The sequence below is a fragment of the Aspergillus lentulus genome, assembly GCF_001445615.1.
Source record: "Aspergillus lentulus DNA, contig: Alt01, strain: IFM 54703, whole genome shotgun sequence".
Classification (NCBI taxonomy): domain Eukaryota; kingdom Fungi; phylum Ascomycota; class Eurotiomycetes; order Eurotiales; family Aspergillaceae; genus Aspergillus; species Aspergillus lentulus.
Window position 1 is genome coordinate 2,708,413 of NW_028322123.1, and position 13,131 is coordinate 2,721,543.

A 13,131-nucleotide genomic window follows, 5' to 3' on the forward strand; every position below is an offset into this window, starting at 1 on the left:
TCTGCATGCATGTCTCTAGGGCCCTGCATTTCAAGAACCTAATGATCAACCCCACGGCGACCTCCTCCATCAGTCTTCATCAACCTTGTAATTTAAAGCCTATCTTTCCGGGATAGCTTTGATTAGCGACGTCATTTTCAATTCTGGTGAGCTCTTCGGGGAGGGGAAAATGCCACCGACAAGTGCTCTTCAGGGAAGAAAACAGGGCGGCTGGCCAATGGGGGTAGGCTTGTTTGACAGGGATAGGCGCGTTTACTTTGGTGGGGTATTCTTGACGAATTCGATGCCCTTTTCGATGTTGCCCTTAAGGCCCTTGGTGCAAGCCTCGAGGAGCTTCTTTTCCTGCTCGGTGACGCCCTGGAGAATGTTGATGGCTTTCTCCGCACCATTCCGCTTTTTTTGCATTAGCATATACTATATGAGAATGGTCTGTGCTGAAGACGTGGAAACACTTACTCCGAGTTCGACAAGGGTCGAGAAGAATTCAACACCGGTCTCGTTGGCGATATCCTCACCACCAGTGACACCTCGCAAGTAAATGTAAGTGGGTTCGACAATGCCTGACTGGCCCTGCGAAGCCCTGATAACCCTTTCGGCAAATCTACCTCGAATTAGCAGGGAGGCGGATTCAAGCGGAGAAAGTGGCAGACCTGAAGCCAGCATAAGCCATGGACAAAGTGGCGGAGCCAGCGCCGTCTTTAGCCTTGACTACCTCATCTCCGCCGAACTGGACACCTACGGACGAGTCAGTCGCCAGTTGCAAATAGCTGTAGATATAGTGCAGACACTCACGGTTCACAAGAGCGTCATACTTGTCTGCAGGAATATCCAGGGCAGGGGAAGCCTTGCTAAAGAGGGGAACGATGGTCTCGCCAGAGTGCCCGCCAACAACAGGAATTTGAACCTTGGATGGATCCTTCTGTCCGGAATATTCTTGAGTGAAGGTCTCTGCACGGACAACATCCAGAGTGGTGACTCCAAAGAGGCGCTTGGGGTCGAAGACACCCTGTTTCTTGAGCACCTCAGCGGCGATTGGGACGGTGGAGTTTACAGGATTTGAGATGATAAGTACAAACGCCTTGGGGCAGTACTGTGCGATTCCCGTCACCAAGTCGCGGACGATACCAGCATTCACCTTGAAAAGATCGTCACGACTCATGCCAGGCTTGCCTGTTGGGAAGAATTTGAGTGAGAAGAAGAGCAGCAGTAATTTTTTTTTTTTTTTTTTTTTTTTTTTTTTTTTTTTTTTTCTGGCGAATAGGAGTACTAACGAGGGATTCCAGCAGGAATGACGACAACATCAGTGCCAGTCAATGCATTCTTCAGACCATCGTCTTTGGGAAGATAGCCGGAGACTTTCTGCAAGTGCGAGTCAGGAACGAGGATTTAGTCACTCGAGTTGATGGGTCTAGGAAGTTGTCACATACAGCGACAGAAGAGATGTGAGACAGATCCGCAGCGACGCCGGGGGTGTTGACGACATCGTAGAGAGCAAGCTCATCAACCAGAGGGCATGCCTTCAACAGAAGAGATAGAGGCTAAAGACGCGACGACAATGAATATCAGTACGTGACTATGTGATGAGCGGTGACCCATAAAGTGAGAGGGTACATACCTGACCAATGCCACCAGAGGCTCCGAGAACAGCTATAGGAATGAATTAGTAGGATAACTCTTTCGGTGGTCTCTAGAGGAAGCCGATCAGATGCTTACCCGCCTTGACCATGATGAGAGATTAGAGCTTTATGCTTGGTAGCTGTTGATTAAGAACAAGAAAGCAACGTATCTGTATCGCGTGTGAGTAAGACGGACTGACAGAATCGGACCAACGCAAGATTGGGGAAATGTTGATGGGAAGAAGAACGACCGGTCGAAGGTGAAAGAAAGCACTTGAGGTAGAGCGGGGGAGGAGCATGCAGGAGTACTGCAGGGAGGGGTAACGGTAAACCAAACGGGAACAAACAACGCGCCATATTCGGGGCTGGGAAGGGGATGAACGGGGAAGGCACAAACAAACAGTGCGAATAGTAGAAACAAGAGCTATCTATAGGTTCATAGGTTGCACTAGACGTACATTTTTTGAGGAATTGGTGATAACTTGGCAATTTCTTTAAGAGATGGAGATCTAGAATGCGAGACAAGAGCCACAACTTCTCTGCACAATCATAATAATGATGGCAATTAACTAGTTCTTATACATACACCAGGAACGTAAGCCAGGTATGATGCCCATCACTACTGTCTCGGGTAGGTAAGGAAATAATGTATGTATGTCCAACCATTATCCAGTCCTTGCTAAGACCAATTATTATGGTTAAGCTCAGTTGCTCTCATACAGACCTGCGTTGCGGAGGGGGTAGACGGACAACGGAGATCACATGTGGGGTGTGTATTTAGGAGAGCTCCCACAGTTCAAGTCCGATGATTGCGTGTCTAGGTACAGAGTAATCATTGATCTTACCGGAAACTTCCTAAAGACTGCTCACGTAATTACCTAAGAAAGATCAACCGCGAACTTATCCATCGGTATCAACCGCTACCTATACTCTCGTCATCTTACGGTAGGTTTAGATAGAAGAATGACCCTGGGATATCCTTTTCGCATTGTCTATTAGTTCCACCCTGCTGAGACTGTTTACCTAGTCTATACCTTAGAGCACCCGAAGTACATATCTATCTTCTACATCCAGTTCACAGCGTACCTATATCCATGTCCCCGACGGTCTGTCATGATACAGGTCGAGAAACTTTCTCATGTGTCTTGGTCCATATATGTAAGGTACGTCAGAGTCCACTTGATCCAATCCGAAGCGTCCCATATTCCGGCAATTTTCGTGTGTTCCACGATATTTATCACCGAGGAACCTACCGAACTTGTGAGTTGATTCCATCTATCCATCATGAACTCGGGAAAAGGCGGGTGTTGAGTGTTACGTGCGGCAAAAGCTGAAAACTCCAAGCTCTGTCCCAACAGGTTCTAGAATACGTTTCGGCCCGACAAGCGGCTGCAACGTTCAAAATCCGGAACATGTGCCAACTGCAAGTAATGATGATGGCGTAGGAAATTTATCAGAAGAAAACTACGCGAGTTAAGTTACGAAGTTTTTGGCCTATGGCCCGGCAAAAGTTATCCGGACTCAACCATTCTGCACGGCATTTGGTTCTCGCTTTCTTTTTTATGGTGCTGAGATTGCTGACGGCCTCGGAAGGACAATACCCAATAATGATATTGCTAAATTACAGGGACGCTTTCGCCCTTGACCAGCACGGCTCTATTTCAGTCGACGCGCCCGTTCCTTGACCTCTTGTCTTCGGCGTTTTTGTTGCTCTGAGATTTGTATTTACTCCGACTTCTGCTCCGCAGCCTTTCTAGCCTGAGCGCCTCTGAGCTTCTTGGGGGCAGCGTCCTTCTTGGGCTTCTGGGAGCGACGGATGGCGCTCACACGAGCAACGGCGTCCTCACGGAGGTCGGCGCGGTAGCCGTTCTTAGCGGTCTTGCTTGCTACAGCCTTGTAGATCCTGTGCCATAGAACAATGCTCCTGATTAGCAAAACCGGCCTGATACAATGCCACCCGGCAAATCGGTGGAAATAGGTTGTTCTGCTTACTTGCGGGTGGCAGCGTTAGGGCCCCAGCTGACGCTGACCAGGTTTTTCGCGGGCTGCTGAGGGTTGCCAGGCTTCTTGGTGATGACAACAACACCGCCGTTCTCAGTAGCCTGCACACCGACCGCCTGTTCATAAGAGCTTAGATATAATCCCTCTTTATTATCGGAAGTCTGCAGGTTGATGATGTATGAAGTACCTTGGTGTTGGCATAGCCAGCATACTATACAGAGTATTGAAGTCAGCGTTTCTAGTGCCATTGAAATCATAATTGATCTTCAGGATCGTACCTTGAAAGACTGCTTGTTTTGCAGGTTCAGGGGATCGCGGGAGAACTGGGAGCCACCACCGGTCCTCCGCTTGACCAGAAAAGCATTCTGGCTGCCTGTTCAGAGCATATGAATCAGCAAAAATTAAGGAGATTAACGGACAGTATGGGCAAAGCAAAAGACGCAGAAAACTCCGTTACTCTGGAGTAGAAAGGTTAGGTAACGGCAAAAAGAGATAAACGTACGAGTGATCTGCCAGACAAGGTCGCTGGAAACGTTTGTTCTTTCGGCGGCCATTGTGAAATGTCTCTTTCAAGCTGATTGAATGGGAACAGATCGAACTCGACGCGAGGCTGGTATACTTTAATTGCCTGGGATCGTTATTGTGTGCGCCCGTGCCAAGAACAGAATCCAACCATCTCGCTAAGGCGACCGTTTTCGGCATAGTCTGACCTTCAAGATTAAGTCATTCAGGAAGAGCCCCAAAGAAGTGCTGCCGCCCCCCTCCTCCCCACACCGGCCAGGCTGCTTCCAATCATATCTTGGTGCCGATGAGCTACCTTATCCGTACCTTACGTGCTAGCCAAGGTACTCCGAACCTGCCTTTCTCAGCTCGATATTGATCCGACTTCAACATTGTTCGGCATGATATTTTGAGTGCCAACTATATTTCACCGTCTTTCTGTTCAGATGCTTACTTTGTAGCTGGTTGTGGCAGTATCCTGCCCAGCCAGCATCACACGTTACTGGCTTCTACCTGAATGAATCCTTGAGGAGTTGCCACACATCACGAATCCCATCTGCCTTGCCGCGAGTATTCCGGTACACCCGCAGTAGGAATTCATATTAACTAACATAGCAACATCAATATTTACTCGCCGAAGTCCGTGTAATTGCATATACGCGGTCAATATGGCATACTATACTCTCTATTTCCTCACCTTTGCTGTCGTGATTTGCGGGACCGGTATGTCTGATCCACAAACTGTATACCTTAGTCGTACCGATCTGACGCCCGTTGGCAGCGCTTTATCTCACCCGGTCCCGGTGGTTGCCCTTAATCCCAGTCCCGGATCATCTTTATGCTCGCCTTCCCTCCAGCTTTGCGGGGGACCTGGAGGCGGGCCTCTCCTCATCACAGTTCGATATATCGTCCAACATCGCAGATGGCGACACAAGAGCCGGCTTAGACAACAAAGCAAAACGCGAGGTGCAGAAGATCATGAAGACGCAGAATGTTAACTTCGATGAAGCTCGACGCATCTACACACAACGACGGTTTGCTACCCACAATATCGGCCCTGACGGTCGGCCAAGGGACCCGAAGTTCGTGTCATTCTCTTAACCACTACTCCTGCTCCAATCTCTAATTTCCTATCGCTGTTCCTGTCGCCTATCGTTTGCACCGCCATTTGGAATCTGCCCTTCCGAAGCAGCAGTTGCTCTTCTTCGCTGACCCAGCTTTCATTTGCCCTTCTCTCATTTCCTTATGCTTATCAGGCGTGTCCCTGTTCTGAAGTCCTTCCAATTTCGCGCACACGCAGGAGGAAACAGCTATGAATGATTTATTTGATGCAACCGAATGTCACTTCTTCTACCGTAATCAAACATGCTGACGATCTTCGTAAGTTGGTCTGTATAGCTAGACGCCAATATTGTATGAGAGTATGAGCAGTTCACTTGCCACGTCTCAGGTGAATCAAGGACAATGGCAATGTATACCCGCCGGTGAGTGATACCACTTTGGATAATAACGTGCTGCCTCACCGGAAGACTAATGGAAGGAATATATAACCCTGATCAATCATGTAATTTGGTCCCCAAACTTCTACCCCATTATCAATAGATTAGTTAGCTCAAGAGTGTCCCCGGAGAACAAAAACCGATCTGCCATGTAGTGGCGTGCTTTGGTGCGTAAGTCAGGGAATCACCTGAACTACATGCTCTCGTCGACTCGTAACGCAGCGAAACTGTGGGAAAAGACCATTGTTCCATTGTCGTCAACAGTAATGCATGAGAGATATGTTTCTGCATCAATGCACATTTAAAGTCCAAATACAAACGATCCAAAGCTCAGCGGCCGCCACCATAACCAGGTTGCTGGAAGCCCGGTGGTAATGGTGGAGGGTTAGGGGTTCCCGACGGAGGACCGAAACCCTGTGGCGCGAACCCCGGCGGCGGTGCTGCTTGCTGTGGGAAAGGTGGCTGTTGACCAGCAGTATTGAAACCGGGGGGGAGAAATGTCTGAGGGCCACCATAACCGGCTTGCGAGGGCGGAGGTCTTGCCGGCAAACCGGGAGGTGGGTTTGCCAAGGGAGCGGTAGGAGGGAGTTGTCGGTTAGGTTGCGGCGGAGGTACGTTCTGAAAGCCCAAGTTAGGCGGCGGTACGCCTCTTCCCGTTGCTAATTCCGGCGGAGCGGCGCTCAACGCTTGTGCGCCGTCTCCATTAGCCATCCCAGCGGCTGCCATAGGAGTTCCTGGGTTGGTGAATTGCGGAGGAAGCGGCTGCGTTGGCGGACGGACATTATGCTTGCGAGCCTGCGCAGCCAGCATTCGTTCTGCCTGATCACCATGCCTTTCGCCTTTGCCGTCTTTTTTATAGGCGTACTGCACGAAAACTTGCTTGTTCATTAGATATTGCCCGTTCATGTTGGCAATAGCAGCATCTGAGGACTCGAAGTCGGCAAATGATACGAATCCATAGCCCTTGGAAAGGTTGTTATCATCGCGTGCAACCTACAGTTTGTTAGCTTGTTGCAGAAGAGGAAAGATTCCTTTATTGGGCAGGCATTTATTGTCGCCTTACCTTTGGAATATTGACGAGCGTTCCGAAGCGACTGAACGTGTCATAGAGGACCTGCTCCGTGACCAAAGGATCAAGGTTTCCAACGAAGAGCTCTGCTCCGATTTCCACGGCTTTTTGTTTATCGGCAGATGCCTTGTTGACTCGTATAGGTTTTCCATAAAGGCGAATCCCGTTCATTATTCGCGAAGCATATTCAGCATCCTCCTCGCTTATGAATTCCACAAAGCCGTAACCCTGGTGTGACTGCGTCACCCGATCTTTGGGAAGGTGAACATTAACGATGCGCCCAGCCTGTAGCATCAGCTCCCATACCAGGCTATCGGTAACCCGTTCATCGAGATTACCAATGTAAACGGTGGCCTCCTTATCTTGCTCCCTAGAAAGTTAAGAACCTCCTGGTCAATCTTTTGGTTTGCGTTGTAGCGTTGTGTCAATAAAGTAAAAAGCGGTTACTCACCAATGCCTCGCGCCGGACATGTTGTCAACTCTCAATCTAGGTTATCCGACTGTTGGCTTTAAATCAATTCTCGTTGGAGGATAGTGAAAAGATACAGGACACTCTGGACAAAACTGATGTGTGTCAGTCGTGACAATGGTTGTAAGTTTGGATGTGGTTTGCAAGAACGGGTATCTTGCGGACTTGGTAGCTTTTTTTGCCTCGAAAGTTCCCAGAAAATTCTTGAGCTTCACCTACTCATCTCTTAACTCCGCCCAAGCACTCCGCATTCCATAACTTCCTGCGCTGACTCTACTCGCCTTTCCTGGCTCCAAGGTCCGAGTATTGATATAATTATATCCCGTTCATCCACCGAAATGGTTCAGTTTTCCGAGGAGACTAAGGTTGGATCTTCCGTCAATGGAAATGTCCTTAGTCAATATTCCCTTGCTGACCAGACATTTTGATCTCCAGGAGCGGATCTCCAAGGTCATTGACGTCTCGAGAGTCGCTATCCACTAGTAATACCCCCTTTCGGTGAGGTTTTCTCATTCTGGTTACAGTATTGACGGTTCTTTTTACGCAGTGGCTATCTGCCTTTGATCATCTATCTGGGTATGCAACTCGCCCCTCAGATCTTAATCATATCAGAAATGCTCACGACGAGAAACAGGCTACACATACAGCGAACCCAGACCCTCGCTTTTCAAGTAATACCTCAGCGAAATCTTCCTGCTTCGATTCCAGACAGCTGATCCCTCCGACAGGTTGTTTTCCCCCCTCGCTTAAAGAAGACGATGACGGGAATGGGGGATTATGAAAATAGGTTTTCAGACTTGAGTGCATTCTCATCATCATCCCGGACATTAAGGCTAAGAGGAGGTAATGGAGATTCTCGAGCCCTCTCTCATACTTCATGTCGATGTCTTGGAGATGACATTGACACTCATGTATTTTTAAAGTTGTTTCATGTTTGCGAACTGTTCTGCACTTTTAATAGACTGATGAGTTTCTTCCTCGAGAAATGCTATGCCGTCCTAACGTTCATTCTGGGCAAATTAGTAACTCGCGGCAAATGGCTCATCCTAGCAGGAATGGTGTTCAGTTATCAAGAAAGATTCGTATGTGTTAAAGCTTTGTCGAATCGGACAACCCTTCGCCTGTCGTGTAGAATATCATTTATCGGCCATCGCCTCAACTTGAACAATTGCGCGGAGTCGAACCGCCTCGCCGGATTGCTGCGCTTATTGCCGAGGAGCGAAAAAAGCAAGACCCGCAAGTTTGCGCAACAACTCTCATGCACGCTGTTTCGAAGATTGGCTCTCCCGAAAGTCCGTTTACGCGCTCCCAAAAGTTTCGAGAGAATCACACACAATTTTCATGACTATTAAGGATGGCCTGTCGTCATCCTTTGTGGAGACCATAGCAGGATTTACAGCGGGAATAGTCTCTACGCTCTGCCTCCATCCGCTAGATTTATTAAAGACAAGGCTACAGGGTACGTTACTCGACGCATATACTACTTCACGAGTAGGTCAGAGGACATCTTTTCATGGAGCTTACGCATGCGCAAACTGAGACTTAGTCGACCGATCCTCGCCTTCTCAACTTGGTGGATCGCTCCGTATCATCCGTGAAATTTCACGCCGTGAGGGCGGCATCACCGCATTCTACCGAGGGTTAACACCCAACATCATCGGGAATTCCACCAGCTGGGCGCTGTACTTCCTTTGCTATGGAAAGACGAAAGATCTGATGCGGAGGCTCCGCGGCTCCCGAGTGCCGGAGCTCACCTCGACTGACTACTTTGTTGCATCAGGACTGGCAGGTATGATCTTTGCGCCCATCTGCGTTTCATTGGACTCCAAATGCTCACGAATCACATTTGCTAATTCCACTATATTTGCTTTAGGACTTGCAACCTCAGTTTTGACGAATCCTATATGGGTGATCAAAACCCGCATGTTATCCACCGGTTCCAACACTCCCGGAGCCTATGCGTCTTTCACCACCGGCGTAGCACAGATCTATCGCTCAGAGGGTATCCCTGGCTTCTACCGGGGCCTTTTGCCCGCTTTATTCGGAGTCAGTCATGGAGCTCTTCAGTTCATGGCGTATGAGAAGTTGAAAGCGTATCGTACAAGGATGAGGTCGGCTTCGCGTACCAGTGGCGATAGCATAGGGGCGACACCGGCACGACAATTGGGGAATTTCGATTTCTTTCTCACCTCAAGCCTTTCAAAGATCTTCGCAGGCTGTGTCACTTATCCATATCAAGTGCTGAGATCTCGTCTGCAGACATATGAAGCTCACCTTGTGTATCGTGGTGTTCGTGATGCAGTGGCGCAGATTTGGGCTCAAGAGGGCTTTGCTGGTTTCTACAAGGGCTTGGGCCCGAACCTCCTGCGCGTGCTACCAAGCACATGGGTAACCTTTCTGGTGTATGAGAATACCAAGTCTTGCCTAGTTTAATATCACGACAGTAGAGGTCGCTATTCACTTGCCGAAGGCCATATCATTAGCACAGTTCTTCGAACTCTGGCAGGTGGGACTCTTTGCAATGGACATAGCCACGAGAGCGAAAACTCCGTATTGGGGACTATCGTCCACCTAAGCATGATGCTTCAATTCTTGTCAGCCAATCGGAACAATTAGTAGATCGAGCCACATGTGAGCCTATATACTGAAACATGTCTGATGATGTTGGTTTTTGTACAGGACCGACCCTTTCCGTCGTGCAGCCGAGCACTGTCCTCAATGGTGCTATCCCTCAAGAAACCCCGTAACACACGATCACCCGCAAACTCCAGAAAACATATGAGCCTGAAAGCAAATGAAGGTAAGAAGTACATCAATAGACTGGACGAAAGAAGTGCAAGTCCAAGGCAGACAAAACTTGGTATCTCGGGGGAAAAAAAAAAAGAAGAAAAGAAAAAATAAATAGAAAAAGAAAGAAAAGCCCAAAAGGCAGAGAAAAAGAACATGAAGCTGAATGACTGCAATAACACCGTTCAATGACCTCTTCTATCGGTGTAATAGGTTTCGGGGTCTTCTTCTTCTCCGCTGGAGCTGCCAGTATAAACAGACGAGGCTTCACGACTGCCGCGTGACGCCTTGACGTCCTCATCACTTTCGAAAGATTGCGTTCGCGTGCATGAGGGAGAACTGTCATTGGACTTGGACGTGGGGGAGATCCTCCGATCCTTGCCACGACCCTTGATGCCTTTGTTGCTGTTCTTATATAGGGTGGCAAAGTACTCCCAGAGCTGGCGATCCTGAGGGTTCATGAATTGCGTCTCGGACATTTGAGAAAACTTCAGAGTCAACGTCCTTAGCGTAGCGGCGTGGAACTTGTTTTGGTGCGACTGTCCAATCCATTAGCTCAGAGAGTCTCTGGGACCAGAGCCACGCGTCTCATGAGACAATATACCTTGAGGTTACCCAGCTGAGTGAATTGTTTCCCACAGTCATCGAGTAGACACGTGAAGGGCTTAGCATGTTGGTGAGTGATCTTGTGGGCACGAACATTGCCTCTTTGGGCGAATCGCTTCTGGCAGATATCACAGGAGAAGGGCTTTTCGCCGGTATGGCGTCGTTGATGTGTCTAGTTATGACCATTACATGTCAGGATGCGATTCCTTCATCATCGGTAGGGAGTTCTCTCGGTGCGTTACCTTGAGATTGCCCAATTGGGAGAAACGCTGTCCGCACGAAGGTTCTTTGCATACCTTGCGGCGAATGCAATGTCAGAAGTCGAGGTTCCGAGAATGTAGGTTTATTGTTGGGTGCACTTACAAAGGGCTTATCCCCAGTGTGGGCCCTCATGTGGATATCCAAATGAGTCTTCTGGGCAAAGCTCTTCCCACAGTTGGGAAGTCGGCATATGTACTTTCGTTTCTTTCCCGGCCGGGAAGCGAGCTCCTCAACCGCCATGGTGCATCGCGGAGGTGACGATGCCATGGCATAGGTCTGAGAGAAGCCATTCTCACCGCTGTGTGCCAACTGTTGGAGCGGCGGTAACGGCTGTAGAGCCGGCTGTTGAGGGACAGCTTTTGCTTGAATAGCTTTCATAAGGATGTCTACCTCCGTTGAGAACTCAATCTCGGTCGAGCCAGGGCCCTTCTCCTGGGTAGCCCCCGTGGCCAGCGGTTGAGCCGCTGCAATAGGCTGCGATGATACGCTCTGTTCCAACTTTGCCGATGGCTTTCCCACAATGCGACTGATGGCATTCTTCGCTGGGCGGATGTCGGGAATCTGCTGAACTGTTGGAGGTTCAGATGAGAGACGTACTGGCTGCGAATTGAGCGATGGATGACCCGTAAGATAGAAGTGTTGGTAGCCCGGAAGTTGATGAGGGTGCTGGTTTATCGTATGACTGAAACCATACGGCGTGGAAGACGATTGGTGATAAGGCAAAGGAAAAGAGGTAGCCGGGTTATTGTAATAAGAGAAGCTTGACCCAAGGCCCGCGTGCAGTAATCGACGAGGAGCCATTGAACCCATTGCATGGCCGGTGAACTCGTATGAAACTGGTTCTGCTGTTTCCATTTTGTCGCGAGCAAGGTGAAATAACCTTGAATGTCGTGGGATACCCAACCCTCTCGATGGCAATATCTATCTCTCTCCGTTTCTCTTGACAGAAGGACGGCGAGGATCTAAAAATCCCATAGAGGTCTGCTTGACAGCTCCTACTATGTGAGGAAGCACAGTTAGGCTCTCGAAGGCTTTTGAGGTTCAAACTGTCGTGCCAGGTGTTCGGTGACTTTCGATCCCCCAATGCCACTTCCAAAAAAGCAAAGAGGTTCCAGTATACTCGGGTGGATGAGGTAGGTCAGAGACGCAGATCTCAGGAACGAGCTTTTGAAGGCAATCAAGACAATGCCATAAGGTGGATGGCCAAAGTACCCGCAACAGAGACCGTAGATATTTGTGTACTGGTGCACTGGCAGGACCAGGCCTTTCCTGGGTATTGAGAATGGGAAGACTGAACAAAAGCAAATCAATATATGACAATTTAAACAATGAGAAATTGAAAGCAGATATGGGGTAATCAAATAAGAAGGAGATCGAGGTGATCAGCGAAAGTGCAGTTTAAGAGTCTTTTTTGCTTATCCAACTCAGTGTGAGATCTCTTTTATATTGGCCAGTGAATAGTGACCAGTGAGTACACTCGTATTTCCGCCCCCCATCTTGGGGGTGCGTGTGGTGGTGATCTAGAACTAGATATACCTACATGATCCTCATAATTGAATCGTTCTTCCCTGTGTCCCAGAATAGTGGAAGCAGCGGGGGTGGGCAGTGACAAGGATCTGGCTTGCTAATTTAGTTAGCTGAAGGCTTATAGACTATGATCAAGAGATTAAGGAGACTAACCTAAGGATGACACTTACCTACTTAGAGTACAGTAGTGTCTATGTTTGTATGAGTGAACCTGCATATATGAAAAATATCAAATTAGGTTGAGAGGAAGGTAAAAATAAATTTAAATTAAATGGAATAAATACATGAATAAATAAATATAGCGGAATTAATAAAAAAAATGGAAATGAAAGCAAGGATTGGGCAGAAAAACAATAAGCTTGAAGAGAGTACCATGGGAATTGAAAAAGAATTCCCAATCAAAAACCTTGTATATTCTAACAAAAATTTTTTTAAAAAGGAATATAAATTCAAGGAAAATAGTAGTAATACTTTACATCCCACAGATGGTACCTTAGTAATTATTATTATCATCATTTATTTAATATTATTTATTTGATCATGTTGAACATGCGAGGTAGGTAGTCTGCTATACAATTGCGCCCCCCACTCAGCATCGAGTGGCTGAGGCATGATGTGCCAGTTCCCAAGGTTAAGTTGATAATAATGAAGATTGCCCTAGTCAAGTACTAAGGGCTATTCCACTGGTTGCAAATTGTCACCACAGGAATGAGTAAGGTACATACAGTTGGCCCCAGTGAGCTGGAATGAGTATGAGTACCTACCAATAATGAGATTATCTATAGCCAAGTACTT

General features: G+C 48.1%; 6 protein-coding genes across 6 annotated transcripts; 2 read left to right on the plus strand and 4 right to left on the minus strand.

Annotated features, from left to right (window-relative positions):
• Positions 1 to 252: 252 nt before the first annotated feature.
• Positions 253 to 1,726, minus strand: ALT_0830 (malate dehydrogenase; the record flags this gene model as incomplete). Its single annotated transcript, XM_089599046.1, has 8 exons — positions 253 to 393; positions 457 to 601; positions 651 to 735; positions 793 to 1,170; positions 1,272 to 1,359; positions 1,428 to 1,538; positions 1,616 to 1,647; positions 1,714 to 1,726. The coding sequence occupies 8 exons, from the start codon at positions 1,724 to 1,726 to the stop codon at positions 253 to 255; spliced, it is 993 nt and encodes a 330-aa protein (XP_089456710.1).
• Positions 1,727 to 3,341: 1,615 nt separating this feature from the next.
• ALT_0831 (putative 60S ribosomal protein L28e) lies at positions 3,342 to 4,171 on the minus strand (the record flags this gene model as incomplete). The annotated part of the gene is made up of 5 exons (XM_089599047.1): positions 3,342 to 3,540; positions 3,609 to 3,733; positions 3,805 to 3,828; positions 3,896 to 3,990; positions 4,120 to 4,171. 5 exons carry the CDS (start codon positions 4,169 to 4,171, stop codon positions 3,342 to 3,344), a joined length of 495 nt encoding a protein of 164 aa, XP_089456711.1.
• A 615-nt stretch (positions 4,172 to 4,786) lies between these two features.
• ALT_0832 (DUF2015 domain-containing protein) lies at positions 4,787 to 5,219 on the plus strand (the record flags this gene model as incomplete). Its single annotated transcript, XM_033564653.1, has 2 exons — positions 4,787 to 4,841; positions 4,900 to 5,219. The coding sequence occupies 2 exons, from the start codon at positions 4,787 to 4,789 to the stop codon at positions 5,217 to 5,219; spliced, it is 375 nt and encodes a 124-aa protein (XP_033420544.1).
• A 728-nt stretch (positions 5,220 to 5,947) lies between these two features.
• Positions 5,948 to 7,157, minus strand: ALT_0833 (U2 snRNP complex subunit HSH49; the record flags this gene model as incomplete). Its single annotated transcript, XM_033564654.2, has 3 exons — positions 5,948 to 6,610; positions 6,681 to 7,056; positions 7,138 to 7,157. 3 exons carry the CDS (start codon positions 7,155 to 7,157, stop codon positions 5,948 to 5,950), a joined length of 1,059 nt encoding a protein of 352 aa, XP_033420545.2.
• An 844-nt stretch (positions 7,158 to 8,001) lies between these two features.
• On the plus strand, positions 8,002 to 9,588 carry ALT_0834 (putative mitochondrial folate carrier protein Flx1; the record flags this gene model as incomplete). Its single annotated transcript, XM_089599048.1, has 6 exons — positions 8,002 to 8,066; positions 8,117 to 8,237; positions 8,288 to 8,447; positions 8,509 to 8,646; positions 8,702 to 8,944; positions 9,029 to 9,588. 6 exons carry the CDS (start codon positions 8,002 to 8,004, stop codon positions 9,586 to 9,588), a joined length of 1,287 nt encoding a protein of 428 aa, XP_089456712.1.
• A 539-nt stretch (positions 9,589 to 10,127) lies between these two features.
• On the minus strand, positions 10,128 to 11,664 carry ALT_0835 (wilms tumor protein homolog; the record flags this gene model as incomplete). Its single annotated transcript, XM_089599049.1, has 3 exons — positions 10,128 to 10,481; positions 10,547 to 10,720; positions 10,912 to 11,664. 3 exons carry the CDS (start codon positions 11,662 to 11,664, stop codon positions 10,128 to 10,130), a joined length of 1,281 nt encoding a protein of 426 aa, XP_089456713.1.
• Positions 11,665 to 13,131: the final 1,467 nt, after the last annotated feature.